This window comes from Pteropus vampyrus, unplaced genomic scaffold, assembly GCF_000151845.1.
Source record: "Pteropus vampyrus isolate Shadow unplaced genomic scaffold, Pvam_2.0 Scaffold140, whole genome shotgun sequence".
In the NCBI taxonomy this organism is placed as follows: Eukaryota; Metazoa; Chordata; class Mammalia; order Chiroptera; family Pteropodidae; genus Pteropus; species Pteropus vampyrus.
The window spans coordinates 4,500,451-4,512,377 of NW_011888921.1; the positions used below are offsets into that span (position 1 = coordinate 4,500,451).

The 11,927-nt window shown below is 36.2% G+C and overlaps 2 protein-coding genes across 2 annotated transcripts; both read left to right on the plus strand.

Annotated features, from left to right (window-relative positions):
• The first annotated feature begins 962 nt into the window (after positions 1–962).
• On the plus strand, positions 963–1,901 carry LOC105297580 (olfactory receptor 8S1-like). The gene has a single exon (XM_011368343.1). It carries the CDS (start codon positions 963–965, stop codon positions 1,899–1,901), a length of 939 nt encoding a protein of 312 aa, XP_011366645.1.
• A 12-nt stretch (positions 1,902–1,913) lies between these two features.
• On the plus strand, positions 1,914–6,990 carry LOC105297581 (olfactory receptor 8S1-like). The gene is given in 2 exon segments (XM_011368344.1): positions 1,914–1,956; positions 6,437–6,990. Coding segments are annotated over 2 exon segments (597 nt in total).
• The last annotated feature ends 4,937 nt before the right edge of the window (positions 6,991–11,927 follow it).

Consider the following 11,927-nt stretch of genomic DNA (forward strand, 5'->3'; position numbering starts at 1 on the left):
CAGTAATAGCAAAGTGGAGACAGGCTCCACCCCAATATAATCCTAAACTTCTAGTTTACCTTCCAGCTTGGAGCATGGGCAGAGAAGGGCAGCCACCAGTAGTGATTTCAATGTGATCTTCTCACACATCTCTTCATAGAGACATATGAATAACAACAGCAGCATTAGCAGCAAAAACTTTGGTATTTGATAGTGTCTCACCCTATGTGAGAATTCAGGTGAATTTTGCCTATCTTATAATCTCAAATGATAACAATAATAATAGTTAGGAGTAGGTGCTTTTGAAGAACTTTATATTTAATCTCACATTTAATCCTAAAAACACTAAGTGGTACTGTTATTACCTGCATTTTATACATAAGGAAATCAAGGCAAAGGGCCTTATGTATCTTATAAAAAGTCATATTGTTAATTAATGGTAGAACTGGGATTTGAACCTAGTCTGATACAGGAGCCACATGTTTAGCACTTGATCTCTGGTGCCCACTTATTCCCTAGGCATCAGTTTTCAGAACTACCCATATTTTACCAAACATGGCTTCATTTTTCTCAATCCTGAGCATTTGAACACATTCTTAGTGCAAACTAAATATCTGTCAGAAACATGTTTCTAAGAGCAATCACACATTTTCTTAAAATTTTATCAAATTCACTCTACGTAGTATCATTATTGACCCTCACTAACTTACAATTTGAGAATCCATTGGATTAATTATATTTATGTATTTTGCCTGCATATCCATGTTCTTCAATGGACAACACTAAGCTCAGGGACCATATCTTAATCATCTTTTTGTTTTCAATGGCAGTCACAAAACTTAGGTCATAATAGAGAGCAAAAATATTTCCTGAATAACAGTGATATGAAACAAGAATCAATGCAACGAGAAAATTCCTTGAAAGATCATAGACCTTTGACTCCCATGCCTTTTTATATTATTTCTAGGGAAACACCTTTGTAAATGGCCTTGGGGAACCACAGCACGATCACAGAGTTCATCCTCCTCGGACTGTCTGCCAACTCCCACGTCCAGGCTGTGCTCTTTGTTTTGTTCCTGGGGATTTACCTCTTGACCATAATGGGAAACTTGATTATGATGCTGGTGATCAGGGCTGATTCCCACCTCCACACACCCATGTACTTCTTCCTGAGTCACCTTGCTTTTGTTGATCTCTGTTTCTCTTCGGTCACTGTGCCCAAGATGCTGGAGAATCTTCAATCTCAGAAGAAAACTATCTCAGTAGAGGGCTGCCTGGCTCAGGTCTTCTTTGTGTTTTTTGCTGCAGGAACTGAAGCCTGTCTGCTCTCAGTGATGGCCTATGACCGCTATGCCGCCATCTGCCACCCATTGCTCTATGGGCAGATTATGAGTAAATCACTGTATATGCAGCTTGTGTGGGGCTCGTGGGGACTGGGCTTTCTGGACGCACTCATCAATATCTTCCTAACTATGAATATGGTCTTCTGTGAGGCCAAAATCATTTCCCACTACAGCTGTGAGATGCCCTCTCTCCTCTCTCTGTCTTGCTCTGATATCTCCAGAAACCTCATTGCCTTGCTCTGCTCTACTATCTTGCATGGACTGGGAACTTTCCTTCTGGTATTCTTATCCTACGCCCGTATTATCGCCACCATCCTGAGCATCAGCTCTACCTCAGGCAGAAGCAAGACCTTCTCCACCTGTTCTTCCCACCTCACTGCGGTGACACTTTACTATGGTTCAGGTTTGCTTCGCCATCTCATGCCAAACTCAGGTTCCCCCATGGAGTTGATCTTCTCTGTGCAATATACTGTGATTACTCCTATGCTGAACCCCCTCATTTACAGCCTGAAAAACAAGGAGATGAAGGCGGCTTTGAAAAGAACTTTGGAAAAGTATCTGCAACACATCAGGTACTAAAATAAAAAGAGTATGGTGGAGAAATGGAATAAATCTGCATATAAAAGGACATTAGGTGAGTTTACGGTAGTAAAGAGTATTCCTGATCACTTACAGTTTCAGATGCTGCAACCTAAATTAGAAGTGCGTGAGAGAATGGGATAAAATTATTATAGGAATGATAGTTGACTTTGATTCCTTCCAAAGGCAAAGCAAATTATTAAATAATCACCATAATCTAGAAAGTTTTGTCCTGAACATATTGATTCATTTTCTCATTCTAAAACATTCGCTTTAGGCTTCCCATTTGGTAAAATTATTTTTTAAATTATAAATTTATCATTATTTTTATTGATTTTGGGGAGTATACTAAAAATCATACATTTGATAAGAATGTAGAGTCACGGATCTGCAAGAGAGAAAAGTCATAGATAAGGGTAGATAGAAAGATTGTACTAGCATTTAGATTTAGTTTAATAAGGCAAGAAAAACATTGAAGAGCATAAAAGTGAAAAAAATATAAAACTGTTTTTAACTTGTAGATGATACTGTTGAGTGTGTATAAAATCCAAAGAAATTTATAAATTATTGGAACTACTTAGTGAATTTACCAAAGTCAATGAATTCAAAAGCAATATACAAAAAGCATTTGAGGAGGGAATTCTGCAAAAATGGTGGAGTAAGGACCTCCTAAAATTCTTTACTCTCTAAAAACAAAGAGGACAGGCAAAATGGTCAGAATCAAATTTTCAGAACTCTGTAAGTTAACCAATGATTTGCAGCAACTGTTGGAGGATCTAATGAAGAAATTTTTGCAAAAAATTTTCTCTTGTCGAATTGTTCTTAGATGATTTCTTCAGCCTCTGAAAATTTGAGGAGGTGTTGAGAAGGGAGTTCTGCAGAGGTTCATTTGGGGACACTGGATCCCTAGGTGGGAAAAGGGGCATCAAAAAGTGGAAAAGGAGATGAAAAGGAAGAAGGTGACACATCTTCTCTCCTTATGTAGACTCAGGTTCTGTGGCCTGTGCTACTTGACCATCTAAGTTTTAGACCAGAGTCATCCAATAGAACTATAACAATTAGAGATGTGTTCTATATCAGCACTGTGCAGTATAGTCACCACCATCTGCATGTTCCTATGGAGTGTTTAAAATATATCTAACACAAAGGAGAAATTAAATTTTTCATTTTATTTAATTTTAATTATTTTTAATTTAAATGAACACATGTAGCTCGAGGCTACCATTTTAGGCAGTGCAGCTCTCAACCAGAGGTTGGCAAACTTCTTCTGTAAAGGGCCAGACAGTAAATATTTTAGATTTTGAGAGACATACAGTCCCTGCCATTTTTCTGCAAAAGCAATCACATACAATAAATAAATAAATGAGCTTGGCTGTGTTCCCATGAAGTTTTATCTACAAAAACAGTCAGTGAGCCAGCTTTGGTCCATGGCCAGAGTTTGCCAACCTCTGCTGTAGACCATGTAGATCCACAGATGCTCCAGGACATCAGATGCTTTAGTGCTCAGTTATTTCCCTGGACTGACCCTTTTACTTTAATTTACTTATTTTCAATTTATTTCTTTTACTTTCCCTATCAATTTATTTAAGAATTTTTTAATTTCATATTTGATTGACCAAGTGTAAAACTTATGTAGCAGTAGTGTTTGGGGACTTTAAGTTTACCACTTTGCTAGGTACAATCTTTGTAATACGCATCCATCAGGTCTCTCAAGTTTAAAACTTAGACAAAACTCTGAGTCCTTTCTCTTATTTACCGTAAGCATCCAGAAATGATTAAAACTTAACTCCTTAAGAGTTTTTTCTCCCTTTTGTCACAGTCTTAGTTTAGATCTTCATTATTTCAGAATTGCTATAAATATTCTCCTAATTTATCCCCTTGACCAAGGCTCTACTCCCCTCAAATGTGCCCTCTATGCAAATTATACAATGTTACATACAACAATGCTTATATGTTTATGTTCTTCAAAGCTTAAAATCTGTATGCCCAGTGCTTCAAGAAGTTAAATTCCAAGTTACTTTATTTAGCATGACATAATGAAACCACACATAATCTACCTCTAAGCCTCATCTCTAATTGATCTCAGTTTAAAGTCACTACATTTGTGATTTTTCCCACATGAGTCATGCTATTTTTCATCTACTTAAAATGTATTCAAATTGCCCAATTGACCACTCATCTTCAAGCATGCTGGATAAGAGGTATCTTCTGTCTACATTACTATTGCCTTTCGTATACTGCCATTTCAGTACATAACACATTGCTCCATCACTGCCCTGTCACTGATATGATCCTCATTAGACTGTCAAACTCTCTGTAGGCCAGGGACTGTTCCGTAATCATTGTCATAATTATTTTTGTAGTGCATTTCGGGCATTTAAAACACCGTTTAATAAGCAGATGCCCAGGACAACATCCTGGAGGCCACAGGATATGGGAAAAAGTTACTTTTACACATATGAATCAGAAAATACATTTTTATGTTTCTAAATAATAGTTTAATTCTCTAATTTTATATCAATTACAGAGCTATTAATAAATGAATTTAAAAAGAAGTGTTATTAAAGCAAAATATTGCATTATCTATAATCCAGTTTCAATTCTCTTAATACAGTAGTTTCACATTTTATTATAATATTAAATGATAGTCCCCAATATTTTGTTATGACTCCTGACTAATTTCTCATTGGCATACTTATAAGCCATCAAGACTTTGTATACCCTTTGTGAATTTATTCAAGTCCATGAATCAAACAGTTTTGTAAAAATCTACTATCTAAGGATGACATCAGAAGTTCAAATTTGTATTATTTGGCTCCAATAAAAATTTCAGTATCTAAGAGTATACCAACTATACTTATATACTTAAATTAAAATTTTTCAGTATCTTAATTATAATAAGGATAATATTTTCTGTGGTAAAGATAATATATACTGAAAAGATATATATCTGTGTATATATGTATATATATGTATATATACATATATATATATCTTATATATATATATATACATATATATATATATATCTTATACATGTCCTCTCTTTATATGTTTTCAAATATTTACTTAGTATTTCCCCTTTCCTCTAGTGTCTATCAGTGCAATATTCACTAGTAACAAGAAAACTCATCACAAATTCTTGACAATTAGTTTTATACATCCAAGTATATCAAAGTTTATACATCTAAATACTCGGAGGCATGCCCACGAGCTTTTGAGCCCTTTGAACCACTCTTCTCTTGCTCAGGTTTGCTTCCATGTCTGTAAGTGTCCTATCACTTCTAATAAAGCTATTCTTTTCTGCTGAAAAATATATATATATATAAACACATACATACATACATACATACATATATACATATATACATACATACATACATACTTAGAGGCAGCTAAATATCATACCTGGATGTTTGCATATAATGAGTATAATGAAATTAGAAAAATGTGTAAGAAAATGTTGTCCTAGCTCTGTTACAAATTACTATATAGCTTAGGGCAGGTCATTTCTTCTCTCTAGATCCAAGATATTTACTTGAATGACTTGAACAGGAAGTTAGACTGGATTATCTTTGAAGTTGATTACATCAATATTCCAAAACATCCCTCACAAGTTCTTATGAGCCAGTTATTCACTGAAAAGTCTCAGATGGACTAGACCAATCTTATCACAAGTTCAATTATTCGAAAGTTTCCAAAAGCATTAGAGAAGAATAGCCATTTTGCAGAGCACACTTTATAAAAGTATACCATCTCCAAAGTACCATCACCAAGTAATGTAAAATTCACCTCAAGTTAGCATTTTAAAAAAAGAAAAACAGTTATAGAAAAATTTTTGAACTAATCCACTCAGTCAATACCATGAGAAAAATCAGGCATTAAAACAACGGATTTGGACTGGATTTATTCTCATGAAAAAGAGCATGTTAGAGATGTAGGTAAGTCCTTTGCCTAGATTATAAATTTTTCAGGAACAAGGAGAGTAGTATCTTATTTTACTGAGAATCTCCAATTTATTTCTCAGTACTTAGAATTTGTCAGGAAGAAAATTAATGTTTCTTTTGTTAACAATTTAAAAAGTAATCTTCCTTTGGCTCTCTTAAGCAATAGCAGCCACTTAGTCTTCTGTGTGTTATCACATATGGATCTATATATAAATCATATAAAATACATTTTGACATTTCTGCTATCAAAACAGTTATCTCGGAAAAACTCTAAAAATATTTTTTATGATGCCATGTAGATGCATTTTTTAGGACAATTCATTCCTAGACACAAAGCTTCCCTTGAAAACAAATGCTAGCTTAAGGGCTGATCTTCACACTAGCCGTTTTCAGTATCATAGTGAAGGCTGAGGGGTCACACGCTCTGCCCAAAAGATATCCACATTAAAATTTTGTTTTCCCAGTTGCTTCATTCATTTTATCATCAAATTGTTTACATTCAGAAATGCAGCTCATGTGAACTCAGGAAAATAATAAGGAAAAAAAGGAGTAGTGCACAACACAACTCCTAGGGAATCCATCCATGAGGTATTGGGCTACTAAGTATCGACTACTATGTCAAGCTCTGTAAAGGGCTAGCGTGGGACTCATGGGGCCTGGGGTTTCAGGACACATTCATCAACATCCTACTAGCTATAAGTCTGGATTGCTGTGAGGATCAGCCCAACCCCCACTACAGCCGTGAGCTGCCCTCTCTCTTCTCTCTGTCCTGCTCTGATGTCTCCACCAATTTTACTGTTCTTCTCTGTTCCAGCCTCCAGCATTGGCTTGGAACCTGTGTCCTAATTGTTAATTCCTACACTCTCATTGTCTCCACCATCTCTAGGACCAGCTCATTCTCAGGTATAAGCAAGACCTTCTCCACGTGCTCCTTCCACCTCGGTGCAGTGCTCCTGTCTTATGATTTGGGTCTCCTCAGCTATTTCACACCAAACTGAGGTTCACTGTTGAAGCTCATCAGTTCTCTACAGTACTGTGTGCTCACTCCCTTAGTGAATCCCCTCATCTATAGCTTGAACAGCAATAAGGTAAAAGCAGCTGTGAGAAACACCTATAGAAAATATCTCCAATATTTCAGGTAGCTGACCAGAGTCAGAGGATGATAGAGAATTTGTTTACTACAGCAAGGCATTCTGGTAAGTTGACTTTAAGAGAATTTCCTGATTGCTTCACATACTGGAAGCAGAAAGAATCTTAGAGATTCATAGAGCTACCCAGATAAATATCAAAAATGAAAGAAAGGATTGTTTCTTTTCATTGCTGACTAGGATTCCACTGTATGGCTCTTCCATGGTTTATTTATCTATTACCAGGTTAAGAACATTTGAGTTGTTTCCAGTTTCTGTCTATTGCAAATAAAACTGCTGTAAATATTCACCTAGCGGTTTTGTGTGGATATATGTTTTCAGTTCTTAAGTGTAAATACTCAGGAGAGGGATTGCTGTGGCATATGGTAAGTGTCAGTTTAACTTAATAAAAACAAATTGCCAAGCTGTTTTCCAGAATAGCTGTACGATTTTACATCCCCACTAGAAATGTATGAGGGATTCAGTTATTCTGCAACATTGCCCACACTTGGTATTATATTTTTTAATGTATGTGCATAATAACAAAACTTCAAAAAAAAAGGCAAAAATTGACAGCTGAAATATAAAGAGACAAATTCATAATTGTAGTTGGAGATTGCAACACTCTTCTCTCAATAATCAAGAGGAAAGTAGAAAAACAATCTGTAACTTGACTATAGGAAATAAATGTAGAAAGTACCTGAAGAACACTATAAAATAAATTGACCTGGCTAACATTTAAAAAATACTTTCCCTGAAACAGCATAATATACTTTCTTTTCAAGCACATATGGAACACTCATCAAGATGTTTTATTGTAGGGGAAAATCAAACTCAACAAATATGAAAAAAAATGAAGTCATATAAATTATGTTTTCTGACTATAATTAGAAATTATAGTTTATTCTAGAAATAAACTAAACATCAACAACAGAAAGATATCCAGAAAATCTCCCAAATATATGCAAATTGAACCACCAATTATAAATAACAAATGGGTCACAGAAGAAATTACCAGAGAAATTAAGAAATGTTTTCAATCAAAGGAAATTGAAATGTAGCATATAAAAATATGTGAAGAGAAGCTAAAGCAGTGCTTACAAAGAAATATATAGCATTAAATATTTGTACTAGAAAACAAAAATTATCTGAACTTCGATCTTAAAAAAAACAAGGAAAAGAAGAGCAAATTAAATCCAAAGTAAACAATCGAAATAAAAATGAAAACAGATGTGATGTCATCAAGATGGCAACATAGGCTGTTCCCAACTTCATTCCTACTCACAAGAAGACCAACTAGCAACCCTCCATAGACAAGACACCATTGTGAAAACCCCAGAACCTGAGGGTGAGGCTGAAGCACCCCCAGGAACTCAGAGACTGAGAAAGACCACATAAGAAGGGTAAGAGGAGCTACTACCCTCGGATCACTTCTCCACCAGGCCAACACAGTGCACCCCAGGAGGGTCCCCCTAGGCCTACAGTTTCTCCAGTGGGAAAAATAGAGCCCAAGGTGGACATCCAGCTCCCCCAGTGTTATAGCACACTTCTTGGGAGGCCCACTCAGGTCTCGCCTCCACAGGGATCACTGGGAGAATCATGAGGCTTGACTACTCAAGATCAGATAGAGACAGAGAAAGAAGGACAGGGCAAAAACTATATATGTATTCATATATTGGGAAAAACTATATATGTATTCATATATTGGCAAACTACTAAGTGTTGTTGAGAGTATGCAACAATAAGAATCCTATGCCACTGATGGTGGGGATGTTAATTGGTGTAATTTCATGGACCCGAGACTACAATACCACAAGTGGGCTGAAGCATTACAGCTTTATCGATCTGGGATGAGCAAAATTGATTAGTCATATAAAAATATCTTTTCTGTTGATTGACTCCTTTGATCATCACAATTTATAAACTTGGTGTTTATATTCCCCAACTCTTATGGATGAAGGAAAATAATTTAGAAGTAAGCGATGAGACCCTGTGATTTCCTAAATAAAGTATCCATCTCTTTACAGGTCCACAGGAAACTGCTACCCAGTCTTCCACCTTTCAAAGCCCTAGACATCCACCTAAAGGTCAAGGCCCTTGCTTTAATCCAAAAGTTCTGAACACACCTTATCGAAGAGAATGACCTATAATTCTCACAAATTTTAACTCTACTAGTCAATTAAAGTTTGGCATTTGGTGGCGACTTCAGGGGATTCAGAAAATGGGCCCATCTGTCTCCTGAGCCACCAGTTGGCCAATTTACTAATTGTCTTTCTGTCAGATTATATCTGGAAATTGCTTGCCTCACTGATACTTTAGCCAAGTATTTAGAATCACAAAGGCAACTAAAGGAACAGATGCCATGTGATTTCATCTAGATCAGATGAGAAGTTTTGCAGATACTGCTTATAAAAATCTGAATGTTTTTCCACTGTGGTGAGTTAGCGAGAAAGACCTAACCATGTAAGTTATTCAAAACTTCTTCATCAGAGACACTTTATTTTCCTGCCATCATTGAGACTTCAAGCCTAAGGGGAAAAAATTGATTACTTTTTCATAATTGGGCTCTAAAAGTATTGGTTTTTACGTGCAAAAAGAGCACCTGACTGTGAATGACTCCTCACCCCATGGAAAGACCAGAGCGAAAAGCCATCTTCTGTGCCAGGAAGTGTCAGGAGCTGGATAATGTCCTCCATAGTTTATGTAATGATGTAATGGTCTTAACCACCTGCCCCAGGGAGACTTCTAGGTTATGTCTGTCCTTCTTCATTGGCCTTCTACTCCTGGCTCTCTGGGGCCACTCTTCTCAACCACACCCTCTCGTCAGTATTTCCTTGTGTTGGAGCTAAGCTCTGGACTCTAAGTACCAATTACAACAGGACTTTAAGAATTTTTTTTCCATCGAGGACTTTGTCATCAGCTACTCTTAGTATCTACTCAATAATATCTCTCCATGCTTCCAAAGTATTGTTGAAAATTGGTTTTGTTGGTTTCTTGCATTCTTGCTACAATTTTTGCATTAATTATAAATTTGAGGTTTAAGAGAAGCTGAAACAAGCAGCTGAGAGGTTTCTATTCTGGAGAGGCATGGGGGAGACACATCAGAGTAGCTGGAGTGTTCCTGGAGACCTAGAATCGCCCACCTCTTCTAAAAGTCTAATCGCATCTGCTAAAGAGAGTTCGTTGTTTTTTTTGTTTTTTTTTTACCTCCCTATCAATTCTATCTGCCAGTAATGGAGGTGGTGAAAAGAGAAAGAGGAAAAGACAAAAGAATTCAAGCGGGAAATACTAGCATATGTGAAGTGTAACTTTTAAACACACTGACTATTTCTCCCCACTTCAGGTGACCCCCAAGATACTAGGGGCAGACAAGTGCTGCCTTGTAGCACTAGACTTGTCTTTCCTCTTATCTTCATCTTCCCACGCATTCCTTCAAATTACTAATATTTTCTGTGTAATTACACTGAGCAAATTAAGTGTTAGATATAGAGTAGGACTCAGCTACCTATATCTTTGGAAATAATAGGATAAGATTATTGGACCTAAAGGATTTAAAATTTGTAAATAAAATAATGTGCTACGTCTCCCAGAGCTGAGTGAATTTTAAATTTAGACACAAATTATTTTTTAATGTGAATTCCCAATTGTGAAATTCCAGCCATAAATTATCTGATTATTTCTTAAAATGAATTGAATATTTTCCTTAAAATATTCAAAAAAAAAAAATCAACCTCCTGCTCCACCTCTCTTTAAGATAGAATCTGAAAAAATGGAGACAAAATAACAATAGGCAGCCATCTGAAAAGTGCTCAAGCAGAGCTATCCCTGGCAAACCAGCAAAATAAGAAGAAAAAATAACAGGAAAGCACTGGGCTCTAATTTTGGATCTGCCACTCCTCTCTGTAAACAAAGAAACCTGTCCCTCTTCCTCCTTTTTTGAATTTCAAATATAGTCATTCAGATATCAGTGTGCAATGAATCCACTTCCCTCCTCAAAAGTAAATGAGCAGAATTTGGGATTTGTGTTTATCTTTTACTATGCAGTTAAAATAAACCTGTCCTTATTTTGTCACCAAAGGATCTGTGTTAGGGTCTGGAGTGAGAAAATCTGGAATCTCACAATATGGGCTTCTACCCACCTTACTAATAGGTTGTGTGGGCCAGATCTACACTGTATGTAAATATGATAGAATCAAAGCAATTATCAGCTCAAATTTAGGCAACAAATTGGAAGTACTTAGAAATTTTTTCAGTTGAATTAAGTAAATTTAATTTGCTCATGTAGAAGTCAGAGAGGATGTTTATTTCAATAGGATTTTAAGAGCACAGAGATAAAAAAAAAAAAACACCTTATAATTGACTTTTCCATTTGATTTTCCTTCTTCGCTGCAGAGTGAATTAACTTGGAACACCACCCTACATCGCACACTGCTCAGGACACAACTGAGAGGTAATTTGTATCTGATATCTGAGGAGGATTTCAAGTATGGGAAGATGCCTAAATATAGCATAGCATAAGTGAAGAAAGCCAGAAAGAACAAGGATTAATTCATAGACTATCCCAGCAAAAATAGAACTTATTTTGAGTCCTATGGGCAATACCAACATCAGACGATTTCATGTTAGTTGAAAGCCAAAGGATTCACAGCTGATTCAGAATTTCAGTGAACAAGTTAGGATTACTATAAGAGGTTATCATTCCAGGCAAGAGAGCTCTGAAGGGGCAGAGTGTGAGTGTATAATGATGGGTCAGATTTCAAATTTAGTATCAAGGAATTCAGCTCTGGATATTGGGAGCATATTATTTAAAATCTAAGACAAATAGTGCATTCATACAATAGTTTACCAAAGGTTTATGTCAGACTATCAATCAATCTACTTTAAGTGTAACACCCTACACAGTGTAATCTATAAATATCTGTTGATTTTTGAGGGAAGGAAGGAAGGAAGGA